Source organism: Scyliorhinus torazame, chromosome 22 (genome assembly GCF_047496885.1).
Source record: "Scyliorhinus torazame isolate Kashiwa2021f chromosome 22, sScyTor2.1, whole genome shotgun sequence".
Lineage (NCBI taxonomy): Eukaryota > Metazoa > Chordata > Chondrichthyes > Carcharhiniformes > Scyliorhinidae > Scyliorhinus > Scyliorhinus torazame.
Window position 1 is genome coordinate 88,693,287 of NC_092728.1, and position 19,858 is coordinate 88,713,144.

The 19,858-nt window shown below is 46.5% G+C and overlaps 1 protein-coding gene across 2 annotated transcripts in view; it reads right to left on the reverse strand.

Moving 5' to 3' along the window:
* Positions 1-10,135: 10,135 nt before the first annotated feature.
* LOC140399192 (carboxyl-terminal PDZ ligand of neuronal nitric oxide synthase protein) overlaps positions 10,136-19,858 on the reverse strand; it is a 175,942-nt gene continuing 166,219 nt past the window's right edge. For both annotated transcript variants that reach the window (XM_072488538.1, XM_072488537.1), the window contains one exon: positions 10,136-17,882. In XM_072488538.1, coding sequence (XP_072344639.1) covers positions 17,294-17,882 — 589 coding nt within the window. In that variant the 3' untranslated portion in view covers positions 10,136-17,293. The remainder of the gene's footprint in view (positions 17,883-19,858) is intronic.

The window sequence follows — 19,858 nt, forward strand, 5'->3', positions numbered from 1 at the left end:
GGGGGTGCCCCCACGGTGGCCTGGCCCGCGATCGGGGCCCACCGATCCGCGGGCGGGCCTGTGCCGTGGGGGCACTCTTTCCCTTCCGCCTCCACCACGGTTTCCACCATGGCGGAGGCGGAAGAGACTCCCTCCACTGCGCATGCGCGGGAAGCTGTCAGCGGCCGCTGACACTCCCGCGCATGCGCCGCCCGGAGATGTAATTTCCGCGCCAGCTGGCGGGGCAACAAAGGCCGTTTCCACCAGCTGGCGGGGTGGAAATTCCTCCGGCGTCGGCCTAGCCCCTCAATGTTGGGGCTCGGCCCCCAAAGATGCGGAGCATTCCGCACCTTTGGGGCGGCGCAATGCCCGTCTGATTGGCGCCGTTTTGGGCGCCAGTCGGCGGACATCGCGCCGTTTCGGGAGAATTTCGCCCCAGATGAGAAATGGCATATGGTGCTAAATAATCGGCCTATGATCTGGAACATCACAGTGTCATGTAATGGAGAGCAAATTGCGCTTAAAAAGGCAGAAGTGAAGGGCGGCATGTGGCGCAGTGGTTAGCACTGGGACTGCGGCGCTGAGGACCCGGGTTCAAATCCCGACCCTGGGTCACTGTCTGTGTGGAGTTTGCACATTCTCCCCGTGTCTGCGTGGGTTGCACCCTCACAACCCAAAGATGTGCAGGTTAGGTGGATTGGCCACGCTAAATTACCCCTTGATTGGGAAAAAAAAAAAGAGTACTCTAAATTTATTTTTGAAAAAGGCGGAAGTGTTGTGAGAAATGTATAGGGTTTGCTGGCTTTATGTGAACAAATTTCAACTGCTTTCAAAAGGAATTTAAAATGTTAGTGCACTGTAGTGGAGGAGAAAACCCCTGCGAGTTTGCTCCGAAACTGGATTTTTCTGCAATGTACTTGCACGTTGCGCAAAACATGAACATGTTTCAAGTCAGCTAGTCACAATTATCATTTTAATTTAAATAACAGCGAGTTCGCCTTTGCAGTTGCTGAGGGGGTATTGGTGAAGTGGCCAATGAAATGCCAATTGCCAACCCCTCTGTTGCTGAACAGCAGCTTTATACCATCATAGAAAAGGACAGTTTACCCAACCCTAATAATTTAAAGTCATCAATTTGTGCTCAAATCATTGAAATTATGCTCACAAATGTACCAACTTAGGCAAAATGGGAATTTAGAACTACAAAACGAATGAAATTATTGGATGACTTGAATTAAGCAACTGAATTAAGAGGAACAGGCTGCAAAGAAATAGGTTTTGAATTGTTACAACACCCTGGGCTAGTGTGGGGTCAATTCCAGCCCCACAGGCCCCAGAGTCCCAACACAAGTCAATTAACCTATGATTTGTATATATTTTCTGAGATCTTTGACCCTTGACTGCTCCAATGACTTACAGGCATCAGATTTGTAAGTAAACACGAAAAGACAGTTTATTTATAATAAGCGATAAACATGTTAGGGTGACAATAGAATAATGAACTGCTATTCTAATTGTCCCCCCTTCACCGACCCACCCTATACCCACACATACGCAGTGGGGAGGGGTAGGATAAAAATAACAGGGATTAAAATGGGAATGAGAGATGAGTATCCTCACTGCTGAGGTTGTAGTTTCTGTCGTCGGCTATCTTCCCAGGACGATAAGTGTTGAAACCCACAGGTTGAATTGGGCGTTCTGGTTTGTGACTTCATTTAGAACCTGCAGGCTGTACTGTAGAATTTCCCCTGGGGAGTCACTTTAATTTGACTAACCTCTACCAGACTGGCTCTCAGTCATACTGAGATAAAATTCGAATTCTCTGCCTGAGAATTGAAAAGAGGGGCTTGCCCACTCCGCCTCTAGACCGATGGCCTGATCTTTCTGCAGGTCAGAACTAATTGAAGTAGAGAGAGAGAGAGAGAAAAAGGGTCTTTCTTCAAGACCTCTAGAGATCTCAGGAGAGATGTCAGCCTGTACTTTCCTCAGCCTTTCAAACAGGTATTAAGCTTTCACAGACATAAGATGATAGACAGTCCAAATCTGTGTCCCCCACTCTCCTGAGTCAGAACAGAACTAAACTCAAAATGGAGTCTGCCTCCTTAGTCAGAATTTTCTGGAACTCCCCTGCTAGCCAAGTCCACCAAAATGTGACATCACTGGACCAAACTAAATATCATATTGACCTGGAGGTCTCCTTTGGCCAGACCACATAGCACCTTGTATTGGGGGTGTTTTGGTAATTGTCCAGATACAAAAGTTAAAAGCCAAAAAGGACAGAAATTATAAAAGGAAGCAAGGGGACTGATAAGAGGTTCCTTAAGGAATGTAGCTTGAGTGGATAGCACAATTGCTTCACAGCTCCAGGGTCCCAGGTTTGATTCCGGCTTGGGTCACTGTCTGTGTGGAGTCTGCACATCCTCCCCGTGTGTGCGTGGGTTTCCTCCGGGTGCTCCGGTTTCCTCCCACAGTCCAAAGATGTGCAGGTTAGGTGGATTGGCCATGATAAATTGCCCTTAGTGTCCAAAATTGCCCTTAGTGTTGGGTGAGGTTACTGGGTTATGGGAATAGGGTGGAGGTGTTGACCTTGGGTAGGGTGCTCTTTCCAAGAGCCGGTGCAGACCCGATGGGCCAAATGGCCTCCTTCTGCACTGTAAATTCTATGATAATCTATGAATTAGCGGAAACACATCTTGCGAATGAAATGCACTCCATGGCCATTCATTACATTGTCACTACTGTGAATGGTGTTTCCAAAATGGTTCCCAAAATGCGCACAACAAATAACCATTGCTTAGCACTGCTGCCTCACAGCGCCAGGGTCCCGGGTTCAATTCCGGGAGCATTGGGTGACTGTCTGTGTGGAGTTTGCACGTTCGCCCGATGACTGCGTGGGTTTCCTCCGGGTGCTCCAGTTTTCTCCCATAAGTCCAAAGATGTGCAGGTTAGGTGGATTGGCCATACTAAATTGACCCTTAGTTGCGGGGTTAGGACGGGGGGAGTGGGCCTTGATAGGGGGTTCTTACAGAGGGTCAGTGCAGACTCAATGGGCAGAATGGCCTCCTTCTGCACTGTAGGGATTCTTTGTATATGGGAAATCATTTTGAGACTTCAGGAGACTCAGTGAAGCATTATATAAATACAGGTTGGTCCTTTTCCACAAACTTAAATTGTTAATAATAGAACAACTATTAATGCAGAGAAACGGAAAACATGAGGAACCATTAAGGATAATTGAATTACATCAGGGTCATACTGATCACTGACAGGAAATGAAATTCAGAATGAATTATGCTTAGCAGCAATAATGGGTTCCAAATTAGATTTCACAGTTCTCATTACATATTCTGCTTATACCACATGGTGGGCAGGTAAATAAAAATGATGAGAATTAGCTGTAACTATTAATTTTAAATGTCATTCACAAACATATCAAAATTCCAACTTTTAAAGGTGAGTCAGAGGTTTTTTCCCCCAGTTCTGTCTGTTCTCAAGTTTATCAATTCTATTAAACACACAGATATCGGGAGTGATTTCACTGGAACATAGTGCAGAAGGAGGCCATTCGACCCATCGAGTCTACACCAACCCACTTAGGCCCTCACTTCCACCCTATCCCCGTAACCCAATAACCCCTCCTAACCTTTTTGGTCACTAAGGCAATTTATCATGGCCAATCCACCTAACCTTCATATGTTTGGACTGTGGGAGGAAACAGGAGCACCCGGAGGAAACCCACACAGACACGGGGAGAACGTGTAGACTCCGCACAGACAGTGACCCAGCGGGGAATCAAACCTGGGACCCTGGCACTGTGAAGCCACAGTGCTATCCACTTGTGCTACCATGCTGCCCCAAACCATAATCATCATTAGAATTTTTAAAATCCAGATTTTTATTGAATTCAAATTTCACCATCTGCAGTGGCGGGATTTGAACATGGGTTACCAGAGCATTACGCTGGGTCTCTGGTTTACTAGTCCAGTGACAATACCGTTATCCCACTGCCTCCCCTTTTAAATTGTGCTATGATGGTGTCAAATGAGAGTAACTTTAAGAAATGGGTGTTTATAAATGGGTGTGTATGTAAATATCTGTAGTGAGAGTACCTTTAAGAAATGGGTGTTTATTACTGCAGCGATGTCAGAGAGTGGGTGGAGCTGGGCTGTCTGTCAGCTTTTTACTTTCGTTGTAGGCTGTTTGCTGCAGGGTGTGTTCTAGTTTTGTTTTCAGTGTTGGAACTGAAGCCAGACAGAGCGGGTGTACTGTTGATCTCTCTGCCATGAAAAGACAATCTCTTGATCATTTGGTGAATTCAGAATTATAAATGTTTTCAGTGGTGACTGTAAACCTTATGTGCTTCTGTTAAAAGGTGTTTCTTCTGTCTCCTGGATGTTGTTTGGGAAGTTATTAAGGATTACTTAGTGTTGTATTCTTTGGGGGTTGTATTTGAATTGATGGTTGCTAAGATGTTCACTGTATGTTTCAAAAAGGTTAACTTGAGTTCATAGAATAAACATTGTTTTGCTTTAAAAAATACTTTTCCATTTCTGCTGCACCACTCCTGTAGAGTGGGCCGTGTGCTCCCCACACCACAATCTAGTAAAAGTTGTGGGTCTGGTGAACTCCATGATACACTTTGGGGTTCTCTAAACCCTGGCCCATAACAATGGAGACTCTTGCACTAGAATTCTGGTTGCTATCTAATATTGTGCAGTGCTGCTGCATTGAAGATTTACACAAAGATGGCAAGTATGAATGGTCTTGAGACAAAGTGGTAACATTTAGGTCGCAAAACCTGCTACTGTAGCCACCAGCAAGTTTTCATGGAACTGTATGTGGTTGAGCATTCCAAAGAATCTGTTTCTTCCAATGCTCTTGACTTTTCCATATGAATTGCTCAGGGCTCGGATATTCCATTCCAGATGTGCATCGTCAGCACCAAACTATCTCTACATCAATAAGTGGAACACTTAGCAACTGATAAAAACTTTGTCTAACTCAGCCCCAAAATACAAGAGCAATTCATACAGCAGCAGTTGGGTAGTTACCCATTTCTCCGAGTCACTTTGTATCCAAACCTGTTAAGAACTCAACTGAGCCGAATCCACTCATTTCACATCTGGCGATAATTTCATTGCTTTAGTTCCATAAATCTTCATATCTGTTCAGAACATTCCGCTAACATCTCCATAGTGGAGAAACTAATCAACGCACTACCCTACTATTGCCATGCACCATTACTGTAATGCACCACTGCTACACTCCAGTTGTAATGCACGGTTACACTAGTACTTTAATGTGCCATTGCTATAATGCAGTGTTTTTCAAACATTTTTGCACGGGACCCATTTTTACCACCCAGCCATCCATTACCTTTAATGTGACAGCTGTGCCTGCTTGGTCCTCACAATCTCACTTGCTGTGTCATTCCATGAGCTGGATTCTTCTGTCCCGCACACCCAAAGATCGCCACGGGCGAGACTCGGACGATGGAAAAGTCCATTGACCTCAGGCAGGGTTCTCTGGTCGCCAGGGGAATGCAGCCGGAGCATCCCGCCCAATGTTACATTGCTGCTAAGGAATTCAGCTGACGATTTAAGATCTCACCGCACCCGTTGAAAAAAATCAAGAGGTTTGTCCCGCCATGCTTAGCCTTGAAATGCCTTTGAGGTTTTAATCTTTCATTTGCCAGTACTGCATATAACACACACGAACTTTGCACCTGTTTTGCGTTGGCAGAATCAATAAATCCATACCTCAAGAAATCATCTTTACGCTGCTTTGTTCCTGTCCTCAGCTTCTTCTTCATGGGTTGTTCACCAGAGGCCCTGGAGCTCACACTAGCACTGCTGGCAGCTACAAAATGGACAAATCTCTTGCGCCCAGAGCACGTGACGTCAGTGTACATCGATTTTTAAAAAGAATCTGCTCCTGCTTTCCTGCTTCAACGTGCTGATGTCAGGACGAGGTGGTCTGCCTCACTGGGCCCCCGGCCTGCACACTGCTGAGGGGGCACGCATGCACGTGATGGCTGGCGATCTGAAAGCCTGTTGTGGCCATTGGGCACTTCTTCTCACGATCGAGAATGTCGCAACTGATGGCATCGCGAGCCTCCCGACACCTGCCCGTGGGTCGCGATCCTGGCTTTGAAAATGACTGCTGCAATGCACTGCTACTGTAATGCACCGCTACACTATTCCTTCAACTTACCTCTACTGCCTCGGAGCCTGAAACTCCAGGTGTGAGTCCAACCCAGGGACGTGATGGCCAAGAAGGAAAGTGCGTTCATAACGTGGTCAAACCTGCCAATCCTTCCAAACATATTAATGGATGGCGGTAAGAATGGGAGAGACTCCTAGTCAGCCACGATTGATGTGGAGTGACGCCACTCAAGCTATAAATCTCTGGCAAACAGACTAGCGACAATTTCCGGGAAGTACTAGCTATGGAAACAAATGGAAGTCTGCCTCAGTGCACCACTAGCTGCAGCAGGAAAATTGGAATTTGTTGGAAGGCTAGAGGACTGGGTTAGCTGTAGCAGTGCATTGCAATAGTGCAGCACTATGTTACAGTATTGTCGTACAGTGGTGTTGTAGCATTGCAGTAGTGGTGGTGCATTACAGTAATGCTGAGTTGCAGTAGCAGTTTATGAAGGGCTTGTCACATGAGGGGTCTGGTCTGTACTCGATGGAGTAAAGAAGATGAGGAGAGATCTCAATGAAACTTACAGAATACTGCGAGGTTGAGACAGACTGAACGTGGAAAAGATATTTCCACTGATGGGAGAGCCGAGAATCCGAGGGCACAGCCTCAGGCCGAAGGGACGAGCCTTTAAAACTGAGATGAGGTGGAATTTCTTCTGCCAGAGGGTGGTGAATCTGTTTGCCGCAGAAGGCCAAATCACTGAGTGTCTTTAAGACAGAGATAGATAGGTTCTTGATTAATAGGGGGATCAGGGGAGAAGGCAGGAAAATGGGGATGAGAAACATATCAGCCATGATCGAATGGCGGTGTATTCTCGATGGGCCATATGGCCTAATTCTGCTCCTGTACCTTTTTTAAAATAATCTTTATTGTCACAATTAGGCTTACATTAACACTGCAATGAAGTTACTGTGAAAAGCCCCTAGTCGACACATTCCGGCACCTGTTCGGTACACAGAGGGCGAATTCAGAATGTTCAATTTACCTAACAGCACGTCTTTCGGGACTTGTGGGAAGAAACCGGAGCACCCGAAGGAAATCCACGCACATGCAGGGAGAACGTGTAGACTCCACACAGACAGTGACCCAAGCCGGGAATCAAACCTGGGACCCTGGAGCTGCGAAGCAACAGTGCTAACCACTGTGCTAACGTGCTGCCCATGGTCTTAAGGTGCATTACAGTACTACTACACTGCTCCTACACTATACTACTACTACAGTACTACTACACTGCGCCACAAGACCCTTCAAACAAATACAATTGAGTAAATGGCGTGATTATGGCAATTTATTTGATCTCCATCTGAGGTTGTGCAAGGTTTTTAGGACATTTCCTGCTCAGAGGTTATTCTGGCGTTTGGGCAGTGCCCAGGTTACCTGTAATGATCGCTTCCAGTTGGCCACAGTCCTATCTTACTATGGTAAATATTAGATCATTCGGTCAATGGAGAAAATAGTCAAAGGTGGCATTTAAAACTGAAGCTTGGCGTCGCCTGGCCTCAGCTATTTTAATCAGTTTGTTAACCTTTTCCTGGTATCAGTGTGTCTTTTTCTGAATGGAGTGCATTTCCTCTTATTTCCTCAAGTTGAATGAATCCACCAAATCACAGTAGTGGGTATGGATGTTTGATTCCACAGTGTCATTCCCAGCGCAGGCATGTCATATCATGAACTTTCAGTCACAATTGGACAATAGTAAGCTGTTAAGATGGCTGCTGCAAATTGTGTGACTTTTGGGATTTGGAAACAGGCAGAATGAAGTTTCCAATGAGAATCCAATTAAATACGGCACATAACTTTCAGCCATTTGTGGAATTCACACATCTCCAAGTTTAAGGATGGGCCAATATCTAAAGTCTATGGCGTTTCCAGGACTCTTGTCTCCATGTTTCACACTGGAAAAGGAAAAAGGGGGCGATTCTCCGAGCCCTGCGCCGGGCCGGAGAATCGGCGCAACTGCGCCACGACGCGGTGCGCGATTCTCCGAGGTGCAGAGAATCGGCGCCATTTGCATCGCCATGTTTGGCGGTGCGCCGGCCGCTGGAATCGGCGGGGCCGCCGATTCTCCGGCCTGGATGGGCCGAGCGGATACGACAGAGTCCTGCCGTCGCCGTTCACCCCTGATCGCTGCCGGCGGGAACTCTACGCGAACGGTCGGGGGGCGGCGTGTGGGGGGCTCCTTCTCCGGGGGGGGGGCCTCCGATGGGGTCTGGCCCGCAAGCGGGGCCCACCGATCGGCAGGCCGGCCTCTCCCCCCCCCCCCCCCCAGGGCCTACTTCCCTGCGCGGCCGGCCCCTGAACACCGACGCCATGTTGTCGGGGCCGGTGCGCTGAAGAGGTCCCCCGTGCATGCGCAGGTTGACGCGGTGCCCATTTGGCGCCAGGAAAGGAGGCTGGAGCGGCGTGAACTGCTCCAGTGCCATGCTGGCCTCCTGTGGGGGACAGAGTAGGTCATACCCGGGCCCGGGTCGTGCCGTCGTGAAACGCGATGGCATTCACGACGGCGCAAACATTTGGGCTCCATTTGGGTGAATCGTCCCCAAAAGCTCAAAAAGCCATTATCAGCTTCCCATTGTATCACAATGACCTATACCATTCAAACTAGATTGGGTGGGCCCAAGAAGTATTGGGCGAGATTCTCTGATCGCCGACACTGAAATTGCTTTCGGCGATCGGCTGGAGAATACCCGTTTGCGACCAAATCGCGGGTGGAGCCACTTTCGCGATTCTCTGCCCCCTCCAAAGCAGCGTACTATACGAGTATGCTGCGCACTGTATTGACGGCTTCAGGAGCTTGCCTGAGGCCCACCCCCTCGATGCTCCGCCCCCGACCAGCCGAGATCCCGACGGTGTCAGTCGCCTGTGGTATCATCCGTTGGGAACTCGGCGTGGCGGCTGCGGACTCAATCCAACGCCGCCACAGTCGGGGGAGGGCCGATCGGCTGGCAGGGGGGAATTTGACAGGGACTGGGGGTACTGTTGGGGGGTGGTCCAGGGCTTGCAAACTAGCCAAAGGGGGGGGGGGGTGGCATTATTTCGCAGGCCGGGTCAACGAGCGGCCGGCGCCATGTTGCACTGCGTTGCCTCTGCAGACCGCCGCCATGCGCATGTGCGGCCATGGGCCCGGAAATTCTCTGGGCCGTAGCGGCAGCTAGAGCTGGATGCTCTACGCTGCAGGCATGCCAGCCCCCAGCCAAACGGAGGATCGGTGGCCGTTTTACGCCAAACTTTCGGTTGTAAAACGCCACCATTCCTATGCCGGCGTGGGGATATAGCCTCAAGATTGGAGAATCCAGCCCATTAATCCATTACTCGTAATCAAATTTGCTTTCAGGGTCTGCACCTCAATTACCCCCAAACCCAACAGATTCATCAGAACCAGTCATCAGCCAGTCTGAGAACCAGACTCTGAAACTAGCTGGAAGTCATCAACCAGCAAAACAGTCATCAAACAGCCAAACATCAAACAGTACTTATCCTGTTCCAGTTTCACAGTTCATCTGAGAGTTAATTCAAGATGCCATAGGCCTGCCGTGTGGGAGACCAAATTAACTGTCAACTGAAAGTGCACAATCTTTATCCAATATTTGTGTCTGTGAAGACTTTTTGTGTTGATTCAAATTAAATGTGTGATAATAAGTAACCTTTTTCATTTTAAACTCCTGAAAGCTTGCTGCTGGATAATTTAATTGGAATGCACACAATGGACAACATAACTGCACAGGACTGTGAGCCTTGATTTTTGTGCTCAAGCCCTAGAGTGGGTCTTGAATCCAGAACCTCGTGTCTCAAAGGCGAGAGTGTTACCAATTGAATTGCTGTCGATATGTTGCAGTAGCAATGGAACTGAAATCAGTATCTGTCCCGCTGATATTTTATTCCACATTTAGCTCCATCTGGTTCTTATACGATTGGAACAATAGAGTACATTGTGAAAATATCACGCACGTTTTAACAAACTTTATCAGACTTTAATTTCAAATGAGCTTTAGGGCAGTAAGGTGCAATACAATTTTACAGTTCAAATTTGGTATCAATGACAGCATTGGCTTGACCACGAGAATGGGCAAAACAATAAAAGTCATAATATTTCTTTCAGAAAATTCACATTTTTCATCTGAGTCACTGTAATCATATTTACACAGTAACTGCATTTAAAAAAAAGAGGGAATAGAAAGTATATGGAAGAACACTCTATTCTCTAAGTGCTTGGGCATTACTTTGGGACTACCAATGCTGAACTGCTACAAAGTCAAGATGTCAGAAATATTTTCTAGACAGCATTTTATTGCTTATTTCTGGCAAGTTTAAAGTTTCTCAGCGTTATAACCACCAACACATTCCAAGCAGGGGTCGATTCCACAAGGAGTCTTCATAACAAAATCATATCTAGAATATTCATCCACCACACCGTTCTGAAAGAGGCAGTTTGGCAAAAAATAGATTAATGGTGTTTTATGCAGCACCTTTTTCTGGGCAGGTCTTTGAAAGCAGCAGTGTTGCTGCAGTTTGCTCTATTCTGTCGTATGTGGCATCCAGACCATATTCCGTTAAAAATATCCTGGTCTTACCTGGAATTTGCAATGGCCTCAATTAGTGACGCTAATCCTTAATTCTGTGGTGAGCAGCGAGAGGATGATGTTCATCACATATCTCCAGAAAAAGTGTCTACAAAGAATTAGCCGATTCCAGTGCATCGATTTCCTCTATTCTGATCTCACTTTGAATTTGCTACATTCTGTGGCATCTAGCAACAGTGCAGGTTAATTGCCTCATCAAGTTAAATTATTCTCACAGACAGAAAAGCAGGAAATAAAAAGCCGGGTTTATATTTCAAGTTTTCATCACTCTACAGAAAGTAAAATAAAAAATGGGGCTTATGCATGCGATTAAGGTATAAACAGAAATAATAAACAAATGTGGGGGAACATATTGCTGTAAAAATAATTGAATAATTAAGTGTTTTACTGCGAGAATTACACTCCATACTTGTAAAATTAGAGGGGCGATTCTCCGAGCCCCGCGCCGGGCCGGAAAATCGCCGCAACCGCACGACGCCCCGATGCCGGCGTGCGATTCTCCGAAGTGCGGAGAACCGGCACCATTCGCGCCGGCGCGTTTCGTGCGGCATTGGTCGCAGGCCGCTGGAATCAGCGGGGCCGCCGATTCTCCGGCCCAGATGGGCCGAGCGGCCGCGCTGATACGGCGAGTCCCGCCGTCGCCGTTCACCCCTGGTCGCTGCCGGCAGGAACGGTTGGGGGCCAGCCTGTGGGGCGTAGGGGAGCTCCTTCACCGGGGGGGGGGGGGCCTCCGATGGGGTCTGGCCCATGATCGTGGCCCACCGATCGGCGGGCCAGCCTCTCCCCCCGCCCCTCCCCCCGGGCCTACCTTCTGGCGCGTCCGGCCCCTGAACACCGACTCCATCTTGAGTCGGGGCCGGCGCGCTAAAGAAGTCCCCCACGCATGCGCAGGATGGCGCGGCCCAACTGCGCATGCGTGGGTTGGCCCGGAGCCCATTTGGCGCTGCAAAAGGAGGCTGGAGCGGCATGAACCGCTCCAGCGCCATGCTGGCCCCCTGTGGGGCCAGAATCGTACGCGTTCACGACGCGCGAACTCTTGGGCCCAATATTGGAGAATCGCCCCCTAGGTTTTCAGGAAACCATTAAAAACTCAGTTACATCTCATTCAATAAGGCACATGTGTAAACCTCATTTTCAATGGTTTATACATGTGAAATGTTGAAATTCATATCAATTCACTGACCTGTGCTGATTGGATCTCGAAAGACTGTGGAGAAGCAGGGTATCATTGTCAGCAAGATCTGGATTTCTGTAATTAACAGCATGTGCAGGGGCCAGAAATTGCGGTCACATCTACTCACCATTGGCAATGTCTGCAGATAGTTTCACCTTCATTGCAACTGCAAATTCTGGCCCAAAATTGCTTGTTTATTTGGAAGACAGTTAAGGCTGCAACAGTGGGGACATTCTGTCAGCAGATATATGGAACATACAACTGCACGGGTACAAACACTGCAGGTGTCACAATGTATGCTAATCACGGCAGAATCATAGTACTGACAACATCGGAGGCCATTCAGCCCATTGAGCCTGCGCCAGCTCCTTGAAAGCTATCTAATACATCTTGTTCCGCTGCTCTTCCCCACAACCCTTCAACTTTTCACCTGGTATTCATCCAATTTCTATTTGAAAGTTACCATTGAAGCTGCTTCCAACATCCTTCCAGGCAGTGCGTGGCATTCCAGAAACATCACGATTGTCAGCAGGTTAGAAGGAAAACACAAACAGCTCCAAGCTCCAGCTTCCCAAATGCACTTTTGCAAATAAAGCAAAAGTTTTAAAAGCCGTAAGCCCACTTCTGTCATTTATATAATGCGTCCACATACCAGAGTCAAGATTATTCGCCCTATTATTCTGACTGCTGAGTTAATCAATTAGTTGGTTAGTCGTCCTTGGTTCCACACTAACCTTGAGACATGACAGCTTTAAACTGTACTGGTACACAACCATGTTAACAAGGGAATTCAATACCAGTTGATGCTGGAGCTACTGCCATTAGGAAGTGCTGAATGAGCAGAAAGATTCAAACCAGTGAAACAGATGGCAGTCTCCGGGCTTGGTAAGATGCTTTCCGATTACAAATGAGTTCGGTTCCATCAGAATCAATAAAACTTGACGTTTATTTCAAGAACATTATGCCGACCAATTGAACTGTACCCAACACTCCAATCAATATCATCGTACTTATTCCCTTATTTCAAATTCAAAAATGTTAGAAATGTCGAGGGTTGAATTAGAACTCCCTTTTTAGAAGCTCGTAATTAGAAGTCCTTAAAATTGTTTTCACCTGTCGTCAGCGAATCCTAGTTACAGAAAATCTTGCCCCACCTGCCAAAGCATCCATCGCCTTTTGGAGCCAAGAGTTCCTGATTTGTATATTCCAAATTCAGCTGATAGTGGCCGATGCTTATTACAGATCAATCCAACATGGATTAAATGGGGGCCGTGAGGAAACCTAATGGGGATGCAGGGGTGGTGCAATAATGAACTTTACACTGAATGTGCTTCCCTGCAGTATCACATCCAGTGCAGATGCCTGTTCCCCAGTACTGACGTATGGGTTTAATATTAATACCTCCAGGTCTTTATTTATGTTGGCTGACTCAAATTGAAAGCTGTGAGTGGTGTCTGGCTGCACTGCAAGCAGGATGGGCAAGGCAATATGTCGTGCTCTATTGGTAAAGATCCCACTGAGACAACCTGCCTGCTACGGTGACAGAGTGGTCACATTAATATAGAAATAAGGGGTCACATGCTTTAGATGTAATCAAAGTCCACTCCGCACAATTTAAAGCCATTTTGTCATTCAGATTAATCCAAATTAATGCAAATGGTACAGAATAAACAAAATAGAATTAGCAAAGAAGTTGAATTAAGCTACTTAGGATTAAAAGGAGCAGTCACCTGCACCAATCACAAACGTAAAGATTTAAAACGGTATGGGAAGTGGGGCTAAGTGACCAAGTCAAGAGGACCCACAAAATGGGCTCCCACCAGTGCCACAGGGTTGAATGAGGCAGGTTTTGACTTTGTGCGATATTCTGAAATAGGTGCTGGAGAATTGGCAGCCTGTTTGGCATCTCTCCCGAGTTTTGCTTCCATTGACTATTGCCCATTTTCCACTCTGGCAAAGCATCAAAATCTACCCCAATGATGCTCAGCTCAGCACAAGCTCAAGCCAGCTACAAATTTCCAAAAAACGCTGAAAAAGTGTGTTAAATCTGGAGGACATCGCCGCGCCCGAACCAACCTATCCAGCTCCAGCAAGATACAAGTATCAGCATCCTCAGCTGAAACAAGCCTTTAACTAATGTCTATCAGTGTAACCAGGTAAGTTGAAACCACTGGCATCAAAATTTCTTGGCCTGTTTAAACAGCACCGCTTAAAATGAAAATCTTTTAGCCAAGTATAATGAGCAAAATCCAACCACGCCTGTTTACTTGGCAACATATTTACTGTGCCAGTTACCCTTCATTTTTATAAATCTGAGTTTCTTTTTAAAGAAAACGTGACTATCGCTATAAAGATCTTTCTGCAGGGACATGTCGAAAATGATTTCAAGGTCGAGTCAGTGCTGAGCAAGACTATTTCAACCCGTTTGGCAGTCTGCGGCACGACAGGATTACAGGAACGAGCTCCACGTCTGCCTTCATGAGATAGCTTTGCTGGGAGTACCTCTGCCATCAGCAACAGAGCTCAGTACAGTTGGACGAGTACAGATGCAAATCTGTGGAAAACTTCAAAGGGCTGCCTGCAACTCATGGGCTCACAGTTATATCTCTGCTTTCAGCTATTAAAATAACGTGGCTCACAGCCGCTGGGTAACAGGAATGATCATTCCCACTTCGACAGTATTGTTATCGTTAGCTCAAATAAAGATCAGCTGCACATCAAGGGGAATAACTGGCAAGTTGGCACAACAAAGATTGAGCTGGGTCGGGAGGGGGTAGGTGCAGATGGTAACTGAAGGCAGACAACTCCCATTTGGGTAAAGTACTGACTGCAGGGATCACGACCCCCATGTAGCGCGCCCTGCATGCAAATTTGTAGGCGCAAGTTTACAAAGCAGCCTTGTTCCTGCAGGTATGGGGGGAGGGTGTGTGGCAGATGAAGACTGCAATGGGAAAGGGAGGAAATACTTCAAAGGAGGACTACCTTTTGAAAAAAAAATCAAATGCTGTAGGCTTCCATTTTATAATTATTTTTGTCCATTTGGGAGCACATAATTTCCAAGCGAGTGAAGATCGATCCTACATATCAGGCAACAACAGGTGTGCGTTAGTGGCCAGGAACTATAGAACATTCAGTGCAGAAGGAGGCCATTCGGCCCATCGAGTCTGCACCGACCCACTTAAGCCCTCACTTCCACCCTATCCCCGTAACCCAATAACCCCTCCTAACCTTTTTGGACACTAAGGGTAATTTAACATGGCCAATCCACCTAACCTGCACGTCTTTGGATTGTGGGAGGAAACCGGAGTACCCGGAGGAAACCCACGCAGACACGGGGAGAACGTGCAGACTCCGCACAGACAGTGACCCAGCAGGGAATCGAACCTGGGACCCTGGCGCTGTGAAGTCACAGTGCTATCCACTTGTGCTACCATGCTGCCCCTATAGAGAGATTCACATGTGGGTTTTTCCACATGCTCTTTGCATCACTACACCAAAAACGGGTATTTGTCGCAGCTTTAATGCAATAAAAAGTCCCAGGACCATTATAAAATAAAACATTTAGGCTATAGGTAACTGGAGTGAGATGAGGTGCTCGTTGAGTGGACCCACAAAGCTGCCTATTCACAATGCTGAAGTGTGTGTCAGTCAGAGAATAAATGTCACCAACTCCTACCATAAGATGATGTGGGTCTATTTCACAGGATGGTGAAGGTTGAGGGGGTGGAGGGAAGGATAAGTTTGTGTTGGCACAGTACAAATCCCTATGTTACCAGTAGAGCTACGGCAGTGGTAACTTAGCAAATACACAACTGTTTTGGTCTAACTCTTGCGACTTTCAAATATTGGGCCCGATTTTAACTCTGTGCACGTGGGTAGATTTTGAATGGGTTAAAATTGGGTCCAAGGCGTTTGTCATTGATCATACAATTTGCAGTGCAGAAGGAGGCAATTCTGCCCATTGAGGCTGCTCCAGCCCTTGGAAAGAGCACCCTAATTAAGCCCACACTTCCATCCTATTCCCGGAACCCAGTAACCCCACCTAATCTTTTGGACACTAAGGGGAATTTAGCCTGATCCTAATCCGCACATCTTTGGGCTGTAGGAGGAAACCGGAGCACCCGGAGGAAACCCACGCAAACACGGAGAGAAAGTGCAAACTTCACACAGTCACCAGAGGCCGGAATTGAACCTAGGACCCTGGAGCTGTGAGGCAGCAGTGCTAACCACTCTGCCACCGTGCCTCCCGGTGTCATCCTATCCTTCTCACTCAATTCTCAGACCACTGCCAAAAGTGGTAGATCCCAATCTCGAACACAGATCCCAAGAGACCCCAAGATGACTTTACTCTCCCTCTGCGTGCTATCGACTCTCAGATTCAAAATCAGACAGGGAAAAGTGCAGGAGGAAACATTCACCATTTGCATAGACTTAAAGCCAGGTGCAAGACCTTCCGTGTCACTGGGACGAATGGCCCAGCGGCAGGTGTGGGGGGAAATGTGTCATCTGATGGGTGAAAGGCAGAAGGAACTGAAAAACGATACCATTTCTGACTATCCAAAGCACAAAACCTCTGACCAATTTCACAATGTAAGACGTAAGAGGGTTTTACTCCAGATAGATCGTGTATTCAAAGTTGATTACATTATTATATAATATAAAACGGACTTAATGTAAAGATTGGAATTATAGGTACTATATATTGTTTTGCTGATCAGTCATTCAGTAAATGGCAGTGCAAGAATAGCAGTTATATTTGCTGATTTCATTACTTTTTCTTCCATCAGTACAGTGAACAATGAGAATATCCTACAATGGGATACCAATCTCAGCAATGGCATCATTTTCATTGCAATGGCACCCAAAGAAAGTGGAGAATAAATCAGGGTCCCCTCTCATTTTTTAATTCGTGGCCTGTTCATTTCAATGAATCCTCTTTAAATGTGTGTGCGCGTAAAGTGGATAATGTGGGCAGCCTGCGAGTACCCTCCAAGTTGCTGAGGGGCCTCACGTGCATGTAGCTTAGAGGGAACACTGTGTCAATGGCAGTGGTCTCTAGGTGGTTGTACTGTGTATCAGAGGGCTCACCATTAGAGGCTGGAGAGACCAATAACATCTTTTAAGAAATCTCTCATTCCCCCACCTCCCCCACCAACCCCGACTGTCAACAATCGCAAATAAATGTAATTTTCAAACTCCCGTTCTCTTACTTCGGAAGACTAGTAATCCATGGAAGTATTGGGAAAGAATTTCCAGAACCATAGATTCTTTCTACAGCTGGAGGTCAGCTGACCCCGAAACTCGCAAGAATGAATGTGTGATGAAAATAATCCTGTCGCAGCAAAAGGCAGCGTTAGCCAGAAGTCAGACGATTTAAAGTTTGCTCTTCTGTTTCCTCCACCGAGGCTTTTTGATGTTCTCTTGAATCTTCAGCATCATTGCACCACAGCTCATCCTCTGAGAAGCTGATGTGCAGGCAGGTCTCATTAACTGGTGGGGAAAAGGGTGGGGTGTTTATGGCATAGTCCACAACATTGCATCTGCTGTCTTGGCTGTGCAGTGGGGAATCTACAAGGGGCTCCATTGTCCAAGCTTGGTTCCTGCAACTACTGGGCGTGGTGTTTACAGTACTGCTTTCCTCACTTGACCCTTTGACGAGGACCGAAGAGGGAGGCTTGGCTGCAAAATTGTCAGCTGCAGGTGAAAACCCGCCCATCCGCACCTTCTCAGACAGTCCGGCCTCAGCTTCAAAGACAGACGCAGCGAAGGTACAGGAGGAGACATCTGTAAAACTTGACGCGTGTGAACTCTGCAGCAGGCTGCTCATGACCACCTGTTCGATGCCTGGCGAGGTTGTCTCAGTAGCTATCAGGAGCGACTTGGTCGAGCGCTTCCTCATGATGGATGGTGGTGGGTTTAATCGTGGTATGGTCTGATTAATCCTTGAAAAAAACAAGAGAGACAGTTCAAACTTGGCCACCTGCTCTTTCTGGTCACATTTCACTGACTCCTAAATCATTGTCTAGAAGCCATGAAACTGCAGGCAACTATCAGACAGTTTCTTATTAAAAAACGTGATTTGAGGATAATGTTAGCTGTGCAAAATAGTCAGCTTACCAGATTTGATCATCCAATTGCAATTAAATGTCTCGATAGATTACTCTGAACATTGTCTGTAAATGGATCTTTATATTAGTGGCCTGTCTTTCAGATGAAATCTTTTGACTGCTAGACATGATAATAGCCCGCAATTTGGCTAATTTTATGACTTGGAGTGCAACATGAAGGGAAATGTTACAATAAAACAAACTGCTGGATGGCGGCCACATTTCAAAGTTTATCCATTTAGGCTGGGAGATGGAGAGCCAATTGCAGTTTTAAAGAATTCTCAAATCTATCACAATCTTAAAAAAATAAGTTTTCAATTTAACTGAGAACAATAAGAGGAGAAGGAAGCAAAATACAGTCTATAAATAAATTGAATATGATTGAAATGTTTTCTTTTAAAATCAGCATCATAATCAGCAATAAAAGGAACATTCACGAATGGCAAACATCTAAAGGGCAGATATAAACTCGGGCACGTGTGCAAAGTGCGGAGATTGTAGGGCTAAGTGTGAGCGGGGCATTAGAGAGATGCCTGGACCACTGTAACTGTTGGGTGTCAGGCAGGCATCCTGCACAAACCCAGTGGCACATGGCTGCTTATATTGATATTTTCCCTGGCCAATCAATGGAATTAATGTCAGCACATTGGACGCACACAAGAGGAAACACCTGAGACAGTCATCACAGGAGACCAGAAAAGGTGGGGTGATAACTAGAGTGGGCGGACTTTTCAGAAACCCCTCATCACTCTGGAGTGCTGAATACCCCCGTGTGACCAAATCCCCCCAAAAAAGGGTGTAATCACCTGATGATAAATCTGAGCTGGAGCTATGTTCAGGTTTAATCATTCCTAGATGGTTAAGAACCTGAGATAGTCACCCTTCTTTGTTTTAACTGTGCTTCCATCCTGAGAATGGCCCATTCATTGCAGTTCAAGAGAGGATTGCATTGTGAGAGTTCTTCAATGAGGCTTCTTTGAAGCCTGCATGGGGGCAGTTCATTTTTCAAGCTCATCACATTGCTACAAAGTTGATGGATTGTATTCAGGAGCACTCACAACTCTTCATCTCAAATGCAGTGATTGGAATCCCTGCACCAAATGCTTGATTGTCAGAAGAGAAATGCTTAACCCGCTCAACAATACAGCTGGCAATCTCACATCCAGTTTTAGTAAAGAGTTTAATTGTTAAAAAATGAAAGGAAACTTGTCGCTTTGTTAAATAGATCAAAATGGGTCAATATCACAGTGATGGCTCCATGTTGCCAAAAATACAAATTGATTTCAATAAAGTCTCGATCAAATCAAGCCTGAAACTGCATTAAGAGCAGATTTATCCAAACTCTCCAACAGCTCTGTGCATCGTGTAGGATTTGCTGAGTCTTGGCCTGTATTGAGTTGACTGATTACAGCCAAGTCAATTACAATGGACTTCAGCATCTTCAGGCTAAAGGACCAACAGAATGTCTTTGTGTCCGGTCACATTTATGTGTGCACATTGACTCTCGGCAAGAATGGAAATAGTTTCCACTGTAACTCAGCAGGGTGTCACAGGAGGCCCTTGGGTGAGAGGTAGTGACTTAGCAGACCGTTGTCCTGCCTCCTAACCAGGGGACCCTACCTTAGCGGAAGAAGTCAGCACCTTCCACACAAGAGGGAGCAGGATGGTGAATGACACAGAGAGGGAAAAAATTAAATGAGATCAATCTTGTGAAACTTTTGAGGAACCCCCCCCACCCCCCGATGTGGGAGTTAATATTGTTGCTGAAGGTGGAGGGATAGAGAAAGAGAAGAACGGAGGAAAAAAGGAGG